The following is a 20,551-nucleotide window of genomic DNA, read 5'->3' as shown; positions in this document are numbered from 1 at the left end:
GCTGCGGGGGCTGAATGGCCTCCTGTTCTGGAGATTTCTGTAAAATGGATCATTTTGGATGTAGCTGATGAGTGCTAGTACTTGTGGACGATGCTGTGGTTATTACAGAGGCCAGCCTGCTCTACGTTTGAATAGTTCTTGCTGAACATGTTGAAGACAAGGCACAGCCCCCTGTATAACCAAGCTGCTCTGCTTTGGTCTCACTGCACACCCTTTACACACTCATAGAAGAATCATAGAACCCCTACAGCATGGAAGCAGGCCATTCGACCCATCGAGTTCACACTGACCTTTTGAAGAACATCCCACCAAGGCCCACCCCCCCCTGTCCTTATAACCCTGCATTCCCCATGGCTAACCCACCTCGCCTGCATACTCCTGGACACTATGGGCAATTTAGCACGGCCCATCCACCAAACCTGCACATCTGTAAGCTGTGGAACTAAACCAGAGCATCTGGAGGAAGCCTACACAGACACAGAGAGAATGTACAAACTCCACACAGACAGTCACCTGAGGCTGGAATCGAACCCAGGTCCCTAGCGCCATGAGGCAGCAGTGCTAACTACTGAGCCACCATGCTGCCCCTAAGCTTCTTATGGATAGACTCCTTGTTCTCTCCATCCACTAACCTCAGCAAATGAGGAGGCGACTCCTTCAGGGAGTTTTGTTTGCTGTATAAATAGAACATCATAGAATGAGTCAGTTGCTGGTACAATACATGAGCATTGTGAAACTTGTTCAAAACTTCTCATCTTGCATTCCTGAGGTCAGTTCATAAGAATACCAACTTATGTTGGAAAATCAACATTTATACTGTGTGAGTGAAAAGTGCTGATTACTGGGCAAGTGGATTCTGATTGGTAGAGACATTACAAAGGCAAATGCACCAGTTCATGATGATTGGCAGTTAACTGCCAAGCTTTGTTTAAATGTTAAACCAGGTGGCAGGTTAATTCCAACCTTACCTGTTGTGAAAAGGTGAGGATAGCTGATTCAAGCAGCAACATGAGCAGAATTCACCATCGTCAGGACCATGCCGTCAACTCAAATGGACATTCTGCCTGTCACGCAAGTATGTGAGTTTCAGTGCCAGTGTGATGCCAGGTATGTTGGTCATACCTCCCAAAGACTGGCAGATCATATCAAAAGGCATATAATTTTCGCTCTTTTGATATGTAATATTTTTTAGCAATATTTTGGAATTTTTGAATGTTGGAAGTAGCAATTTAAGGTAAGCGCTTCTCATTTGTTTGTTTTAGGAGGCTGGCTGTGGTTACACAATCATTGTCATGGCCATATATTGGTGCACCGAAGCACTCCCATTGGCTGTCACTGCCCTCATTCCTGTGCTATTTTTCCCAATGTTCGGAATCATGGAGTCATCAAAGGTAGGTTGCTCAGATTCGGGAAACAGTTTTATTTGTTTATAAACAGGATGGAAAACATGGGAAATACAGAGCTGAGGATAAATGGTCAGATCTTGGGGTAAATGGTCAGAGTTGGGTTAAATGGTCAGAATTGGGGTAAGTGGTCAGAATTGGGGTAAGTGGTCAGAATTGGGGAAAGTGGTCAGATCTTGGGGGTAAATGGTCAGAGTTGGGGTAAATAGTCAGAATTGGGGTAAGTGGTCAGAATTGGGGAAAGTGGTCAGATCTTGGGGGTAAATGGTCAGAGTTGGGGTAAATAGTCAGAATTGGGGAAAGTGGTCAGTGCTGGGGTAAATAGTCAGATCTTGGGGAAAATGGTCAGAGCTTGGGCTAAACAGTCAAAGTTGGGGGTAAATGGTCAGAGTTGGGGGTAAATGGTCAGAATTGGGGTAAGTGGTCAGAATTGGGGAAAGTGGTCAGTGCTGGGGGTAAATGGTCAGATCTTGGGGAAAATGGTCAGAGCTCGGGCTAAATAGTCAAAGTTGGGGGTAAATGGTCAGAGTTGGGGTAAATAGTCAGAATTGGAGGTAAATGATCAGATCTTGGGGAAAATGGTCAGAACTTGGATGTGGGAGGTCAACGACTCTGGTGTGTCTGGCTCGTATAAGTGTGGAAAGTGTGTGCACGTTCAGCTCCTGACCGAGCATATTGCAGCACTGATGAAAGAGCTCGAGGACCTTAGGCTCATCCGAGAGAACGAGATCTTTCTGGACAAGACCTTCAGTGAGGTTATTACACCAATCGTACCAGAAGAGAGCAGACGATGAGGAAGGCAGAGAGGAGACAGGTGCAAGAGACCCCGGGGGAAGTACCTGTCAGGAACAAGTTGAATCTTTTGGAAACAGTAGAGGCAGATGACACTGCCAGTCCGCGAGGCGGCTAGGTCTGTCAATCAAAGGTTGGCGCAGAGGCAGAGAGGAAGAGTCGGACATCGCACAGAGCCATGGTAATAGGGGACTCCATCGTGAGAGGAACTGACCGGGGTTTTTGTGGCAGCAGGCGGGACTTAAGGATGGTGTGTTGCCTTCCTGGTGCCAAGGTTAAAGCCATCACAGACAGAGTGCAGGAAATCCTCAAGGACGAAGGTAAAGAGCCAGGGCTGGTGGTACATGTCGGCACAAATGATGTCGGGAAGAAGAGGAGGAACATACTACAGCGGGACTTCGGAGAACTAGGAAGAAGGCTGAAAAGCAGGACGTCCAGGGGGGTTATCTCCGGTTTGCTTCCAGTTCCTTGGGCTGGTGTGGCCAGAAACAGGGAGATAATGGACTTGAACGTGTGGTTGGGGAACTGGTGCAGGAAGCAAGGATTTAAGTTCTTGGATCACTGGGGTATATTTTGTGGTAAGCATAAATTATACAAGAGAGACGGTTTGCACCTTAATAGGTTAGGGACCAGCATTCTGGCAGGCAGGTTTGCTACTGCAACACAGCTACGTTTAAACTAAGTAGCGGGGGGGGGGGAGGGGATAAACTGGATGTTTAAGAAGGAAATTGAAGGGAAAGTTAGAACAAGGGAAGTCAAGAAAGACAACTGTATCAATGAGGCAGAAAACTCGGAAAGGGATCATGCTGTAAGGTTGAGTGAAATAGGGATTGATAGGAAGGGTGAGGGCAGTAACAAATTAAAAATGCTATACATGAATGCACGAAGCATTAGAAATAAGACGGATGAGCTTGAGGCTCTTTTGGAAATTGGCAGATACGATATTGTGGGGATAACTGAGACGTGGCTTCAAGTGGACAGGGCCTGGGAAATGAATATTCAAGGCTACACGTGCTATTGTAAGGACAGACTGACGGGCAGAGGGGGTGGGGTGGCCTTGTTGGTAAGGGATGATATTCAGTCCCTTGCGCGGGGGCGACCGAGAATCAGGGGACGTAGAGTCAGTGTGGATAGAGCTGAGAAATTCTAAGGGTAAAAAGACCCTCTTGGGAGTTATCTACAGGCCCCCAAACAGTAGTCTGGATGTCAGATGTAAGTTGAATCAGGAGCTGAAATTGGTCTGTCGCAAGATGTTACTACAGTTATTATGGGGGATTTTAACATGCAGGTAGACTGGGAGAATCAGGATGGTATTGGACCTCAAAAAAGAGACTTTGTGGAGTGCCTCAGAGATGGATTCTTAGAACAGCTAGTGCTGGAGCCTACCAGGGAGAAGGCAATTCTGGATCTGGTATTGTGCAACTAACCAGAATTGATCAGGGACCTCGAAGTGAAGGAGCCATTGGGAAGTAGTGACCATAATACAATAAGCTTCAATCTGCAATTTGAGAGGGATAGGGTACAATCGGAAGTGACAATTTTTCAGTTGAATAAAGGGAACTATGGAGCTATGAGGGAGGAGCTGGCCAAAGTTCAATGGTACAATACCTTAGCAGGGATGACCGTGGAGGAACAATGGCGGATATTTCTGTGTATAATGCAGAAGATGCAGGATCAGTTCATTCCAAAAAGGAAGAAAGATCCTAGGAGGAGGCATGGATGGCCGTGGCTGATGAGGGAAGTTAAGAAACATATAAAGTTAAAAGAGAAAAAGTATAACATAGCAAAGATAAGTGGGAAAACGGAGGACTGGGAAGCTTTTAAAGAACAACAGAGGATTACTAAGAAGGAAATACGCAGAGAAAAAATGAGGTACAAAGGTAAACCGACCAATAATATAAAGGAGGATGGTAAAAGTTTTTTTAGGTATGTGAAAGGCAAAAAAATGGTTAAGACTAAAATTGGGCCCTTGAAGACAGAAACAGGGGAATATATTACGGGGAACAAAGAAATGGCAGAAGAATTGAATTGGTACTTCAGATCTGTGTTCACTGGGGAAGGCACAAGCAATCTCCCTGAGGTAACAGTGGCTGAAGGACCTGAACTTAAGGGAATTTATATTTGCCAGGAATTGGTGTTGGAGAGACTGTTAGGTCTGAAGGTTGATAAGTTCCCGGGGCCTGATGGTCTACATCCCAGGGTACTGAAGGAGGTGGCTCGAGAAATCGTGGATGCGTTGGTGATTATTTTCCAGAGTTCGATAGATTCAGGATCAGTTCCTGCGGATTGGAGGGTGGCTAATGTTGTACCACTTTTTAAGAAAGGTGGGAGAGAGAAAGTAGGAAATTATAGACCAGTTAGTCTGACCTCAGTGGTGGGAAAGATGCTGGAGTCTATTATAAAGGATGAAATTACGACACATCTGGATAGCAGTAACAGGATAGGTCAGAGTCAGCATGGATTTATGAAGGGGAAATCATGCTTGACTAATCTTCTGGAATTTTTTGAGGATGTAACTCTGAAGATGGATGAGGGAGATCCAGTAGATGTAATGCACCTGGACTTCCAGAAAGCTTTTGATAAAGTCCCACATAGGGGAATAGTGAGCAAAATTAGGGCGCATGGTATTGGGGGCAAAGTACTAACTTGGATTGAAAGTTGGTTGGCTGATAGGAAACAAAGAGTAGTGAAAAACGGCTCCATTTCGGAATGGCAGGCAGTGACCAGTGGGGTACCGCAGGGATCAGTACTGGGACCGCAGCTTTTTACAATATATGTTAATGATATAGAAGATGGTATCAGCAATAACATTAGCAAATTTGCTGATGATACTAAGCTGGGTGGCAGGGTGAAATGTGATGAGGATGTTAGGAGATTACAGGGTGACCTGGACAAGTTAGGTGAGTGGGCAGATGCATGGCAGATGCAGTTTAATGTGGATAAATGTGTGGTTATCCACTTTGGTGGCAAGAACAGGAAGGCAGATTACCACCTAAATGGAATCAACTTAGGTAAAGGGGCAGTACAGAGAGATCTGGGTGTTCTTGTACACCAGTCAATGAAGGCAAGCATGCAGGTACAGCAGGTAGTGAAGAAGGCTAATAGCATGCTGGCCTTCATAACAAGAAGGATTGAGTATAGAAGCAAAGAGGTGCTTCTGCAGCTGTACAGGGCCCTGGTGAGACCACACCTGGAGTACTGTGTGCAGTTCTGGTCTCCAAATTTGAGGAAAGACATTCTGGCTATTGAGAGAGTGCAGCGTAGGTTCACGAGGTCAATTCCTGGAATGACGGGATTACCTTACACTGAAAGACTGGAGCGACTGGGCTTGTATACCCTTGAGTTTAGAAGACTGAGAGGGGATCTGATTGAGACGTATAAGATTATTAAAGGTTTGGACACTCTGGAGGCAGGAAACATGTTTCTGCTGATGGGTGAGTGCCGAACCAGAGGACACAGTTTAAAAATACGGGGTAGACCATTTAGGACAGAGATGAGGAGAAACGTCTTCACCCAGAGAGTGGTGGCTGTGTGGAATACTCTGCCCCAGAGGGCAGTGGAGGCCCACTCTCTGGATTCATTTAAGAAAGAGTTGGCTAGAGCCCTCGAGGATAGTGGAATCAAGGGTTATGGAGATAAGGCAGGAACAGGATACTGATTCAGGATGATCAGCCATGATCATATTGAATGGTGGTGCAGGCTCGAAGGGCAGAATGGCCTACTCCTGCACCTATTGTCTATTGTCTATTGTCTAATTGGTCAGAGTTGGGGGTAAGTGGTCAGATCTTGGGGTAAATGGTCAGGTCTGGGATAAATAGTCAGGTCTGGGGTAAATAGTCAGGTCTGGGGCTAAGTGGTTAGATCTGGGGCTAAATAGTCAAATCTGGTGGTAAATGGTCAGAATTGGGGTAAATGGTCAGAGTTGGAGGTGAATGGTCAGAGTTGGAGGTGAATGGTCATATCTGGGGCAAATGGTCAGCGGTGGGGCTAAATAGTCAGATCTGGGGATAAATGGTCAGATCTTGGAGTGAGTGGACGGTACCCCGTGTGTAAATGGTCAGTGTTGGGACTAATGGTTAGAGCTGGCATAAATGATCAGTGTTAGGGATAAATTGTCAGACACATACACTGTACTGCTCTGTGGTTTCTTTTCCAGGTGTGTGTGCAGTACCTGAAGGACACGAACATGCTGCTTGTTGGGGGATTGATGGTGGCAGTAGCAGTGGAACACTGGAATCTTCACAAACGGATCGCCCTGAGGGTGCTGCTCATTGTTGGAGTGAAACCATCTCTGTAAGATCCCCTCAGTCAACGGTCAGCACTAGGGGCCGGGGGAAGCATGGAGCAAGTGGGGCAGCCAGATTTCCAACCCCATACCCAATTCGGTTTCTTGGCGATGATTATGTCTCTCTAGCTTCTTGAATCAGATTCCTTGAAGCAGTTTGTGTTATTGTGGCCTGTTCCTTTCCAGGTTAATGATGGGCTTCATGGGTGTGACAGCCTTCCTGTCGATGTGGATCAGTAACACAGCAACCACTGCCATGATGGTTCCCATCGCCCAGGCCGTGCTAGACCAGCTCCACAAAGCAGAAAGCAACAGCTTGGAGCATAATGATGACATAGAACACATGGAGCTGGAACTGCAGGGCAAGGGCACAGTGCAGACTGAAGATAAAGTCATCATTAATTCCCATGTCTTTGGGATGTTACCTGAGAAACCTGACAGCACCAACATGAAATTGGAGACCATCAAGCAAATCGATCATTCCAAATCTGACATGAATGGCGTGGCTGAGAAATGTGAGCTTAATCTGCTTTGAAATAATTGCTTCTGTTCTCCATATTCACAATGCTCACAAAGCACCATGGGACAGGAAATTCAGAACATTATGATGTTAGGTCCCACTCGTGCCAGTTTGTGCACACAGTTCCGCTGTAGGTCTCCTAATGAGAGGGCAAGCTACAATAAAGGATTTACAAGGAAGAAACCAGCCTTTGAGAGATAGCAGTTACCAGAGGAGATTGGGCAGTTTGGAATTTACATCTTTAGAAAAGACACACTTCAGAGATTGATTGAAAGTTATGAATGAGTTTGATTAGATTAGATTAGATTACAGTGTGGAAACAGGCCCTTCGGCCCAACAAGTCCACACCGACCCGCCAAAGCGCAACCCACCCATACCCCTAACCTAACACTACGGGCAATTTAGCATGGACAATTCACCTGACCTGCACACCTTTGGACTGTGGGAGGAAACCGGAGCACCCGGAGGAAACCCACGCAGACACGGGGAGAACGTGCAAACTCCACATAGTCAGTCGCCTGAGGCGGGAATTGAACCCGGGTCTCTGGCGCTGTGAGGCAGCAGTGCTAACCACTGTGCCACCGTGCCGCCCACCACCCTCAGACCCCACCCCTCCAACCGTAACAAGGACAGAACGCCCCTGGTGCTCACCTTTGATAAAGTTGGACGTCAGGGGAATGTTTTCACTTGTTAGAGAACTGAAAACAAGAGGACACAAGTACAAGACTTTCACAAACAAACCAACGGGAAATTCAGGAGGACAGTGTTTCTGCAGAGTGTGGTTAGAATGTGGAGCTCACACCCCACAGGGCATGTCTGGGGAGTAGGGTTTGGAAAGGAAACCGGAAATGTACAAGAGAGGAGAGAGAATAGGAAGGTTTCTGAAGAGGGTAAAAACAAAGACTGCAGATGCTGGAAACCAGATTCTGGATTAGTGGTGCTGGAAAAGCACAGCAGTTCAGGCAGCATCCGAGGAGCAGGAAAATCAACATTTCGGTCAAAAGCCCTCCATCAGGAATTCAGGCAGAGAGCCTGAAGCGTGGAGACATAAGTGAGAGGAGGGTGGGGATGGGGAGAAAGTAGCATACAGTACAATAGGTGAATGGGGGAGGGGATAAAGGTGATAGGCCAGGGAGGAGGGTGGAGTGGATAGGTGGAAAAGAAGATAGGCAGGTAGGACAAGTCCGGACCAGTCATGGGGACAGTGCTGAGCTGGAAGTTTGGAACTGGGGTGAGGTGGGGGAAGGGGAAATGAGGAAACTGTTGAAGTCCACATTGATGCCCTGGGGTTGAAGTGTTCCGAGGCAGAAGATAAGGCGTTCTTCCTCCAGGCATCTGGTGGTGAGGGAGCGGCGGTGAAGGAGGCCCAGGACCTCCATGTCCTCAGCAGAGTGGGAGGGGGAGTTGAAATGTTGGGCCACGGGGCGGTTTGGTTGATTGGTGCAGGTGTCCCGGAGATGTTCCCTAAAGCGCTCTGCTAGGAGGCGCCCAGTCTCCCCAATGTAGAGGAGACTGCATCTGGAGCAACGGATACAATAAATGATATTGGTGGATGTGCAGGTAAAACTTTGATGGATGTGGAAAGCTCCTTTAGGGCCTTGGATAGAGGTGAGGGAGGAGGTGTGGGCGCAGGTTTTACAGTTCCTGCGGTGGCAGGGGAAGGTGCCAGGATGGGAGGGTGGGTTGTAGGGGGGCGTGGACCTGACCAGGTAGTCACGGAGGGAACGGTCTTTGCGGAAGGCGGAAAGAGGTGGGGAGGGAAATATATCCTGGTGGTGGGGTCTGTTTGGAGGTGGCGGAAATGGCGGCGGATGATTTGGTTTATGCAAAGGTTGGTAGGGTGGAAGGTGAGCACCAGGGGTGTTCTGTCCTTGTTACGGTTGGAGGGGTGGGGGTCTGAGGGCGGAGGTGCAGGATGTGGATGAGATGCGTTGGAGGGCATCCTTAACCACGTGGGAAGGGAAATTGCGGTCTTTAAAGAAGGAGGCCATCTGGTGTGTTCTGTGGTGGAACTGCTCCTCCTGGGAGCAGATACGGCGGAGGCGGAGGAATTGGGAATACGGGATGGCATTTTTGCAGGAGGTAGGGTGGGAAGAGGTGTAATCCAGGAAGCTGTGGGAGTCGGTGGGTTTGTAAAAATGTCAGTGTCAAGTCGGTCGTCATTAATGGAGATGGAGAGGTCCAAGAAGGGGTGGGAGGTGTCAGAGATGGTCCAGGTAAATTTAAGGTCAGGGTGGAATGTGTTGGTGAAGTTGATGAATTGCTCAACCTCCTCGCGGGAGCACGAGGTGGCGCCAATGCAGTCATCAATGTAGCGGAGGAAGAGGTGGGGAGTGGTGCCGATGTAATTACGGAAGATCAACTGCTCTACGTAGCCAACAAAGAGACAGGCATAGCTGGGGCCCATATGGGTGCCCATGGCTACCCTTTTGGTCTGGAGGAAGTGGGAGGATTCGAAGGAGAAATTGTTAAGGGTGAGGACCAGTTCGGCCAAACGAATGAGAGTGTCGGTGGAAAGGTACTGTTGGGGACGTCGGGAGAGGAAGAAACGGAGGGCTTGGAGGCCCTGGTCATGGTGGATGGAGGTGTAGAGGGATTGGATAGGTTTCTGAAGACTCAGAGGTACAGTTGATGGTAACAGGATGTGAATTGTCTGAAATATAAACACTGAAGGGCTGGATGCAGGTTTGCTCACTGAGCTGGAATGTTCATTTCCAGACTTTTCGTCACCATACTAGGTAACATCTTCAGTGAGCTTCCAGATGAAGCACTGCTGGTGTTTCCTGCTTTCTATTTATATGTTTGGGTTTCCTTGGGGTGGTGATGTCATTTCCTGTGGTGATGTCATTTCCTATGGCAATGTCATTTCCTGTTCTTTTTCTCAGGGAGTGGTAAATGGGATCCAAGTCAATGTGTCTTGACAGAGTTCCAGTTGGAATGTCATGCTTCTAGGAATTCTCGTGTGTGTCTCTGTTTGGCTTGTCCTAGGATGGATGTGTTGTCCCAGTCAAAGTAGTGCCCTTCCTTATCTGTATGTGAGGATACTAGTGAGAGGGGGGTCATGTTGTTTTGTGGCTAGTTGATGTTCATGTATCCTGGTGGCTAGTTTCCTGCCTGTTTGTCCAATGTCGTGTTTGTTACAGTCCTTGCACGGTAATTTGCAAATGACATTAGTTTTGCTTGTTGTCTGTATACGGTCTTACAAGTTCATTAGCTGCTGTTTTAGTCTGTTTGTGGGTATGTGGGCTACCATGATGCCATGGGGTCTGGGTAGTCTGGCAGTCGTTTCCGAGATGTCTTTGATGTAGGGGAGAGTGGCTAGGGTTTCTGGGCGTGTTTTGTCTGCTTGTTTGGGTTTGTTGCTGAGATATCAGTGGACTGTGTTCATTGGGTATCTGTTCTTTTTGAATACACTGTATAGGTGATTTCTCTCTGCTCCGCGTAGTTCCTCTGTGCTGCAGTGTGTGGCGTCTCATTGAAATAATGTTCTAATGCAGCTTCGTTTGTGCGTGTTGGGATGCTTGCTTCTGTAGTTCAGTATTTGGTCCATATGGATGTTGTTTTCCTGTAGATGCTGGCTGTTCGCTCTACTACAATATCTAGGAATGGCAGTTTGTTATTGTTTTCCTCCTCTTTAGTGAGGACAGTATGGTCAAGCTAGTGGACTTATGCCTTATCACCCACTTCACCTTCAACAACCACAAACTACAGACAACCCCGTGCTGTCCCTGTCCTGGGAGTGTTTGATGGGGACAATGTAGAGAGAGCTTTACTCTGTATCTAACCCCATGGTGTCCCTATCCTGGGTGTGTTTGATGGGGACAGTGTAGAGGAAGCTTTACTTTGTGTCTAACCCCGTGCTGTCCCTGTCCTGGGAGGGTTTGATGAGGGACAGTGTAGAGGGAGCTTTACTCTGTATCTAACCCCGTGGTGTCCCTATCCTGGGTGTGTTTGATGGGGACAGTGTAGAGAAAGCTTTACTCTGTATGTAACCCTGTGCTGTCCCTGTCCTGGGAGTGTTTGATGGGGACGGTGTAGAGAGAGCTTTACTCTGTATCTAACCCCGTGGTGTCCCTATCCTGGGTGTGTTTGATGGGGACAGTGTAGAGGGAGCTTTACTTTGTGTCTAACCCCGTGCTGTCCCTGTCCCTGGGAGTGTTTGATGGGGGACAGTGTAGAGGGAGCTTTACTCTGTATCTAACCCTGTGCTGTCCCTGTCCCTGGGGGTATTTGATGGGGGACAGTGTAGAGGGAGCTTTATTCTGTGTCTAACCCCATGCTGTCGCTGTCCCGGGAGGGTTTCACACTCAGTTTTGTCCAGAAGCAGTTCAATAAAAGATTTAGTGTTTCGGTTCTGGGTAAAGGTGGAATTCTGTCTGTGGTTGTTTTGAAGGTAATGGAGGGTTTCCTGTAGCAGAAGACAAGGCCATCCTGGAGGAAGAGAGAAAGATACAATTGCAGAAACACCTGAAGCTCTCAAAGGGGATGAGCCTGAGTGTTTGCTATGCAGCGAGCATCGGGGGAACGGCCACACTTACTGGGACCACTCCCAACCTCATTATGAAGGGACAGTTAGATAGGTGAGTATTTGCACAACATCCTCTTCTCTATCAGTGACTCCATTCTCCAAACAAACCTCTGGCACCTTCAATGGATCAACACTGCGGACCTTCACCCCTCTCCTTCCAAATACACATCAGCTTTCCATTACCCTCGAACATCCCATTCAAACCCCATCGCCGTGGTAACAGATTCCCCCCAACAAGCCGGCTCCTTTGTCAGCAGTCCATCCTGGGTCTTGTTGTGTGAAAGGGATGTTTGGGTGGAATTTCTCTCCCGCTGTCTCAGATTGACCCAGTCTCACCCCTGAATGGGTGAGGAGTGAACCTCACACTAGATTGAGCTGGTGCTGAGTGAAGGAGTGCTACACTGTCAGTGGTGCTGTGCTCTCGTTTTGTCGATTAGCCAGGGCATTGTTGATCTGTTCAGGTGGATTAGAGGATACCATGACAGTATCTGACCGAGAGCACAGCACCCCTCAGGACTGTGCTTCCATCACCCTTGGCTAAATGGCTCCCTCCCCTCACTTTTAGTTTGGTGTTGTCTGCAGAAATTCACCAAAGATTCACCATCTATAATTCACCATCTATAAGGACAAGGGCAGCAGATACATGGGAATACCACCCCCTGCAAGTTCCCCTCCGAGCCCCTCACCATCCTGACTTGGAAATATATCGCTGTCCTTTCAGTGTCACTGGGTCAAAATCCTGGAATTCCCCCCCTAAGGGCAGCTCACAGCACATGGACTACAGTGGTTCAAGAAGGCAGCTCACCCCCACCTTCTCAAGGGGCACCTAGGGATGGGTAATAAATACTGGGCCCAGCCAGCGATTCACTCATCCCACAAATGAATAAATTAAAGAACACACTTTATTGACAACTCCTCAGAATGCCAGGCTCCCAGCCTCAGTGAGGATCATATTGGACTGAGTGCCCTCTGAGGGGTCTCCAGCCCCATCTGTGCAGTCATACTTTGTACCAGCCACATTCCAGAATGTTCTCCTGCTACAGACTGAGGAGCCTGGTGCAGTGTCAAAGCTAAACAGTCCTGGCAGTGGTGGGCACTTCCGCCCCTCCAACTATCTGATATCCCAAGAAAGGTTCCTGTGAGCCAGATTGCATAATTAACGAGATCACTGAAGGAGGATTGCTTGAGGAAAGTCAGCTGGAGCTTTGGTGGGGACTGAGTGCTGTGAATTTCACTCAACACAAACTGAAAATCCAAAGGTTCAGATCTATGGCTCCAAAACTTCCCTCTGAACGGGGGGAGATCAGTTGAGTATATTTGTGACAATTTAGTTTACAAAAATCACTCGGTGTTTTATACTGATGTCCCTTTCTTTTCAGCCTCTTCCCAGACAATGGAAATGTTATAAACTTCGCCACCTGGTTCGGTTTCTCCTTCCCTTGTATGTTCATCATGTTGGCACTGACGTGGATCTGGCTTCAGATCATGTACCTGGGATTTAAGTAAGTGTCCTTTCCTCTTTCCCCATCAGGAGCTCTCCACATCTCTAGGGAAGTGCTCCGCTAAGCTGGAGCGATTCGGGGTTCAGGGGTCAGGGGTGGCAGGTAAGGGTTCGGGATTAGGGGTTAATGGTTAGGGATAGGGGTGCAGGGTATTGGGTTCAATGCTCAGGGTTGGGGGTTAGGGATAGGAATCTGGGGTTCAGGGTAAGGTGTTCTGGGTCAGGGGTTTGAAGTTATGGGTTGACAGATAGTGGTTCAGGGTTAGGAGTTTGATGTTGGGGGATATGGGTTCAGGGTTAGGAGTTTGATGTTGGGGGATATGGGTTCAGGGTTTGGAGTTTGATGTTGGGGGTAGGGGTTCAGCGTTTGGAGTTTGTTTGGGGATAGGGGTTCAGGGTTTGGAGTTTGATGTTGGGGGATATGGGTTCAGGTTAGGGGTTTGATGTTGGGATATGGATGTTCAGGGTTAGGACTTTGTTGTTGGCGTATAGGGGTTCAGGCCTGTAGGGGGAAGGGAAAGTGAAAGCGACAGGGAGTATGGAGTTAAATGGAAAGATAAGCAGCAGGATAGCATGTGTGCAGGTGGATTTAAACTTGAGGCAGACTGGGAATGCAGCAAAAAGGAAGGATAACTTAGGACATCTTATGACTTCCAACATCTCTAATGATAAGAAAGTTAGAATTAAGGCACTTTACCTGAATGCTCGTAGCATTCGTAACAAAGCAGACAAACTCATGGCACAGATCATCGTGAATGATTATGATGTGGTAGGCATCACAGAGACGTGGTTACAGGGGGTTCAGGACTGGCAGTTAAACATCCAAGGGTTTTCAAACTTATCGAAAAGACAGAGAGGTGGGCAGAGGGGGCGGGGTTGCCTTGTTAGTTAAGAACAAAATTAAATCTATGGTGCTGAATGACATAGCGTCGGATGATGTGGAGTCTGTGTGGGTGGAACTGAGGAACCACAAAGGCAAAAAAACCATAGTGGGTGTTATGTACAGACCTCCTAACAGTGGTCAGGACCAGGGGCGCAACATGTACCGGGAAATAGAGAAGGCATGTCAGAAAGGCAAGGTCACAGTGATCATGGGAGACTTCAATATGCAGGTGGACTGGGTAAATAATGTTGCCAGTGGATCCAAAGAAAGGGAATTCATGGAATGCTTACAGGATGGCTTTTTGGAACAGCTTGTCATGGAGCCCACAAGGGAGCAGGCCATTCTGGACCTAGTGCTATGTAATGAACCAGACTTTATAAAAGATCTTAAAGTAAGGGAACACTTAGGAAGCAGCGATCATAATATGGTAGAGTTCAGTCTGCAGTTTGAAAGAGAGAAGGCAAAATCGGATGTAATGGTGTTATAGTTAAATAAAGGTAATTATGAGGGCATGAGAGAGGAACTGACAAAAATCGACTGGAAGCAGAGCCTAGCAGGGAAGACAGTAGAGCAAAAATGGCAGAGCTTGTGGGTATAATTGAGGACACTGTACAGAGGTTCATCCCCAAGAAAAGAAAGATTATCCGGGGAGGGATTAGACAGCCATGGCTGACAAAGGAAGTCAGGAAATGTATCAAAGAAAAAGAGAGAGCCTATAAAATGGCCAAGAGCACTGGGAAATCAGAAGATTGGGAAGGCTACAAAAACAAACAGAGGATAACAAAGAGAAATAAGGAAGGAGAGGATCAAATATGAAGGTAGGCTAGCCAGTAATATTAGAAATGATAGTAAAAGTTTCTTTCAATACATAAGAAACAAACGACAGGCAAGAGTAGACATTGGACCACTTCAAACAAATCCTGGAAGGCTAGTGATGGGAGATAAGGAAATAGCTAGAGAACTTAATAAATACTTTGCGTCAGTCTTCACAGTGGAAGACATGCGCAATATCCCAATAATTAAAGGGAGTCGGGGGCTGAGTTGAGTATAGTTACCATTACAAAAGAGAAAGTGCTAGAAAAGCTAAAAGGTCTTAAAATTGATAAATCTCCTGGCCCCGATGGGCTACATCCTAGAGTTCTGAGGGAGGTGGCTGAGGAAAGAGCGGAGGCGTTGGTTGAGATCTTTCAAAAGTCACTGGAGTCAGGGAAAGCCCCGGATGATTGAAAGATCGCTGTTGTAACCCCCTTGTTCAAGAAAGGATCAAGACAAAAGATGGAAAATTATAGGCCAATTAGCCTAACCTCGGTTGTTGGTAAAATTCTAGAATCCATCGTTAAGGATGAGGTTTCTAAATTCTTGGAAGAGCAAGGTCGGATTAGAACAAGTCAACATGGATTTAGTAAAGGGAGGTCATGCCTGACAAACCTGTTGGAATTCTTTGAAGAGGTGACAAGTAGGTTAGACCAGGGAAACCCAGTGGATGTGGTCTATCTACACTTCCAAAAGGCCTTTGATAAGGTGCCACACGGGAGGCTGCTGAGTAAGGTGAGGGCCCATGGTGTTCGAGGTGAGCTACTGGTATGGATTGAGGATTGGCTGTCTGACAGAAGGCAGAGAGTTGGGATAAAAGATTCTTTTTCGGAATGGCAGCCGGTGACAAGCGGTGTCCCACAGGATTCAGTATTGGGGCCGCAGCTGTTCACATTATATATTGATGTTCTGGATGAAGGGACTGGGGGCATTCTAGCGAAGTTTGCCAATGATACAAAGTTAGGTGAACAGGCAGGTAGTACTGAGGAAGTGGGGAGGCTGCAGAAGGATCTAGACAGTTTGGAGGAGTGGTCCAGGAAATGGCTGATGGAATTCAATGTGAGCAAATGCCAGGTCTTTCACTTTGGAAAAAAGAATACAAGCATGGACTACTTTCTAAATGGTGAGAAAATTCATAAAGCCAAAGTACAAAGGGATCTGGGAGTGCTAGTCAAGGATTCTCTAAAGGTAAACATGCAGGTTGAGTCCGTGATTAAGAAAGCGAATGGAATGTTGTCATTTATCTCAAGAGGGTTGGAATATAAAGCACCAATGTGCTACTGAGCCTTTATAAAGCTCTGGTTAGGCCCCATTTGGAGAACTGTGTCCAGTTTTGGTCCCCACACCTCAGGAAGGACATACTGGCACTGGAGCGTGTCCAGCGGAGATTCACACGTATGATCCCTGGAATGGTAGGTCTAACATACGAGGAACGGCTGAGGATCCTGGGATTGTATTCATTGGAGGTTAGAAGGTTAAGGGGAGATCTAATAGAAACTTACAAGATAATACATGGCTTGGAAAGGGTGGATGCTAGGAAATTGTTTCTGTTAGTCGAAGAGACTAGGACCCGTGGACACAGCCTTAGAATTAGAGGGGGTAAATTCAGAACAGAAATGCGGAGACATTTCTTCAGCCAGACAGTGGTGGTCCTGTGGAATTCATTGCCACGGAGTGCAGTGGAGGCTGGGACACTAAATGTCTTCAAGGCAGAAATTGATAAATTCTTGATGTCACAAGGAATTAAGGGCTACGGGGAGAATGCGGGTAAGTGGAGTTGAAATGCCCATCAGCCATGATTGAATGGCAGAGTGGACTTGATGGGCCGAATTGCCTTACTTCCACTCCTATGTCTTATGGTCTTAGGGTTTGGAGTTTGATATTGGGGAATCGTGGCTCAGGTTAGGAGATGGATATTGGGGATAGGGTTCAGAGTTAGGAGTTTGATGTTGGGGAATCGGGGTTCAGGGTTAGGAGTTTAATGTTGGGAATAGGGCATCAGGATTAGGAGCTTGATGTTGGGTATAGGGGTTCTGGGTTTGGAGTTTGATGTTGGAATATGGACGTTCAGGGTTAGGAGTTTGATGTTGGCATACAGGGGCTCAGGGTTAGGAGTTTGATGTTGAGCATATAGGGGTTCAGGGTTAGGAGATGATGTTGGTGTTAGGGATTAAAGATTAGGAGTTTGTTATTGGAGTATAGGGGTTCAGGGTTAGGAGTCTGATGTTGGCAGATAGGCGTTCAGGTTTAGGAGTTTGACGTTGGGGTAAAGGGGTTCAGGGTGAGGAGTTTGATGTAGGGGATAGGGGTTCTGGGTTAGGAGTTTGATATTGGCATTAGGGACATAGGGTTAGGAGTTTGTTACTGGGGTAGGGATTCAGGGTTAGGAGTTTGACATTGGGGTATTAGGGGTTCAGGATTAGGAGATTGATGTTGGGGTATTAGGGGTTCAGGGTTAGGAGTTTGTTACTGGAGTAGGGGTTCAGTGTTTGGAGTTTGATGTTGAGGTATGGGGGTTCAGGGTTAGGGGTTTGATGTTGGGGTATTGGGGTTCAGAGTTAGGAGTTTACTGTTGGGGATAGATAGTTTTCAGGGTTAGGAGTTTGATTTTTTGGGTAAAGGGGTTCAGGGCTAGGAGCTTGATGTTCAAGTACAGGGGTTCAGGGTTAGGAGTTTGATATTGGCATTAGGGATATAGGGTCAGGAGTTTGTTACTGGGGTAGGGGTTCAGGGTTTGGAATTTGATGTTGGAATATGGATGTTCAGGGTTAGGAGTTTGTTGTTGGCATATAGGGGTTCAGGCTTTGGAGTTTGATATTAAGGTATCGGGGCTCTGGTTAGGAGTTTGATTTTGGGGATAGGGTTCAGGGTTAGGAATTTAATGTTGGAGTTAGGGATTCAGGATTAGGAGATTAATGTTGGAGTATAGGAGTTCAGGGTTAGGAGATTGATGTTGGGGTATAGGAGTTCAGGATTAGGAGTTTGATGTTGAGGTATAGGGTTCAGGGTTAGGAATTTAATGTTGGAGTTAGGGATTCAGGATTAGGAGATTGATGTTGGGGTATAGGAGTTCAGGGTTAGGAATTTAATGTTGGAGTTAGGGATTCAGGATTAGGAGTTTGATGTTGAGGTATAGGGTTCAGGGTTAGGACTTTGACGTTGGAGTATAGGGGTTCAGGATTAGGAGTGTGATGTTGGATATAGGGGTTCAGGGTTAGGAGTTTGATGTTGGAATATGGACGTTCAGGGTTAGGAGTTTGATGTTGAGCGTATACGGGTTCAGGGTTAGGAGATGATGTTGGTGTTAGGGATTAAAGATTAGGAGTTTGTTACTGGAGTATAGGGGTTCAGGGTTAGGAGTTTGATGTTGGAATATGGACGTTCAGGGTTAGGAGTTTGATGTTGGGGATAGTGTTCAGGGCTAGGAGTTTGATGTTGGAGTATAGGGGTTCATGGTTAGGAGTTTGATATTGGGAATAGGGGTTCAGGATTAGGAGTTTGATGTTGGAGTATAGGGGTTCTGGGTTAGGGGTTTGATATTGGCATTAGGGACATAGGGTTAGGAGTTTGTTACTGGGGTAGGGTTTCAGGGTTTGGATTTTGTTGGGATATGGGTGTTCAGGGTTAGGAGTTTGATGTTGGGGTTAGGGGTTCAGGGTTTGGAGTTTGATGTTGGGGTATAGTGGTTCAGGGTTAGGACTTTGACGTTGGAGTATAGGGGTTCAGGATTAGGAGTGTGATGTTGGATATAGGGGTTCAGGGTTAGGAGTTTGATGTTGGGATATAGGGGTTCAGGGTTAGGTGTTTGATGTTGAGCGTATACGGGTTCAGGGTTAGGAATGATGTTGGTGTTAGGGATTAAAGATTAGGAGTTTGTTACTGGAGTATAGGGGTTCAGGGTTAGGAGTTTGATGTTGGAATATGGACGTTCAGGGTTAGGAGTTTGATGTTGGGGATAGTGTTCAGGGCTAGGAGTTTGATGTTGGAGTATAGGGGTTCATGGTTAGGAGTTTGATATTGGGAATAGGGGTTCAGGATTAGGAGTTTGATGTTGGAGTATAGGGGTTCTGGGTTAGGGGTTTGATATTGGCATTAGGGACATAGGGTTAGGAGTTTGTTACTGGGGTAGGGTTTCAGGGTTTGGATTTTGTTGGGATATGGGTGTTCAGGGTTAGGAGTTTGATGTTGGGGTTAGGGGTTCAGGGTTTGGAGTTTGATGTTGGGGTATAGTGGTTCAGGGTTAGGAGATTGATGTTGGCATATAGGGGTTCAGGGTTAGGAGTTTGATATTGGGAATAGGGGTTCAGGATTAGGAGTTTGATGTTGGAGTATAGGGGTTCAGGTTAGGGGTTTGATGTTGGGGTATAGGGGTTCTGGGTTAGGAGTTTGATATTGGCATTAGGGATATAGGGTTAGGAGTTTGTTACTGGGGTAGGGTTTCAGGGTTTGGATTTTGTTGGGATATGGGTGTTCAGGGTTAGGAGTTTGATGTTGGGGTTACGGGTTCAGCGTTAGGAGTTTGATGTTGGGGTATAGTGGTTCAGGGTTTGGATTTTGATGTTGGAGTATAGTGGTTCAGGGTTAGGAGTTTGATGTTGGGGTTACGGGTTCAGGGTTTGGAGTTTGATGTTGGGGTATAGGAGTTCAGGGTTAGGAGTTTGATGTTGGGGTATAGGAGTTCAGGGTTAGGAGTTTGATGTTGGGGTATAGGAGTTCAGGGTTAGGAGTTTGATGTTGGGGTTACGGGTTCAGGGTTTGGAGTTTGATGTTGGGGTATAGGAGTTCAGGGTTAGGAGTTTGATGTTGGGGTATAGGAGTTCAGGGTTAGGAGTTTGATGTTGGGGTATAGGAGTTCAGGGTTAGGAGTTTGATGTTGGGGTATAGGAGTTCAGGGTTAGGAGTTTGATGTTGGGGTATAGGAGTTCAGGGTTAGGAGTTTGATGTTGGGGTATAGTGGTTCAGTGTTTGGATTTTGATGTTGAGATTAGGGATTCTGGGTTTGTTACTGGGGTAGGGATTCAGGATTGGAGTTTGTTACTGGGGTGGTGGTTCAGTGTTTGGAGTTTAATGTTGAGGTATGGGAGTTCAGGGTTAGGAGTTTGATGTTGGCATATTGGGGTTCAGGGTTAGGAGTTTGTTACTGGGGTAGTGTTTCAGGGTTTGGATTTTGTTGGGATATGGGTGTTCAGGGTTAGGAGTTTGATGTTGGGGTTAGGGGTTCAGGGTTTGGAGTTTGATGTTTGGGTGTAGGGATTCGGGTTAAGAGTTTGACGTTGGGGTATTATGGTTCAGGTTAGGAGTTTGATATTGGGGTATAGTGGTTCAGGGTTAGGAGTTTGATGTTGGGGTATAGTGGTTCAGGGTTAGGAGTTTGATGTCGGGGTATAGGGATTCAGGGTTAGGAGTTTGATGTCGGGGTATAGGGATTCAGGGTTAGGAGATTGATGTTGAGATTAGGGATTCAGGGTTGGAAGTTTGTTACTGGGGTAGGGGTTCAGTGTTTGGAGTTTGATGTTGAGGTATAGGGGTTCTGGGTTAGGAGTTTGATGTTGGGGTATAGGGATTCAGGGTTAGGAGATTGATGTTGAGATTAGGGATTCAGGGTTGGAAGTTTGTTACTGGGGTAGGGGTTCAGTGTTTGGAGTTTGATGTTGAGGTATAGGGGTTCTGGGTTAGGAGTTTGATGTTGAGGTATAGGGGTTCTGGGTTAGGAGTTTGATGTTGAGGTATAGGGGTTCTGGGTTAGGAGTTTGATGTCGGGGTATAGGGATTCAGGGTTAGGAGATTGATGTTGAGATTAGGGATTCAGGGTTGGAAGTTTGTTAC

The 20,551-nt window shown here is 46.9% G+C and overlaps 1 protein-coding gene across 1 annotated transcript in view; it reads left to right on the top strand.

Moving 5' to 3' along the window:
• LOC122564200 (solute carrier family 13 member 2-like) overlaps positions 1-20,551 on the top strand; it is a 45,619-nt gene that overhangs the window by 6,374 nt on the left and 18,694 nt on the right. Inside the window, exons 2-6 of the mRNA XM_087977158.1 lie at positions 1,263-1,391; positions 6,352-6,488; positions 6,667-6,995; positions 11,394-11,580; positions 12,908-13,030. Of these exons, the coding sequence (XP_087833284.1) occupies positions 1,263-1,391; positions 6,352-6,488; positions 6,667-6,995; positions 11,394-11,580; positions 12,908-13,030 (905 nt within the window). The remainder of the gene's footprint in view (positions 1-1,262; positions 1,392-6,351; positions 6,489-6,666; positions 6,996-11,393; positions 11,581-12,907; positions 13,031-20,551) is intronic.

This window comes from Chiloscyllium plagiosum, unplaced genomic scaffold, assembly GCF_037043375.1.
Source record: "Chiloscyllium plagiosum isolate Xiang-an unplaced genomic scaffold, Cpla_swu_hap1 HiC_scaffold_31, whole genome shotgun sequence".
NCBI classification, from domain to species: domain Eukaryota; kingdom Metazoa; phylum Chordata; class Chondrichthyes; order Orectolobiformes; family Hemiscylliidae; genus Chiloscyllium; species Chiloscyllium plagiosum.
The sequence above is the reverse complement of the archived record's forward strand: the minus strand, read 5'-3'. Positions and strand labels throughout refer to the sequence as shown.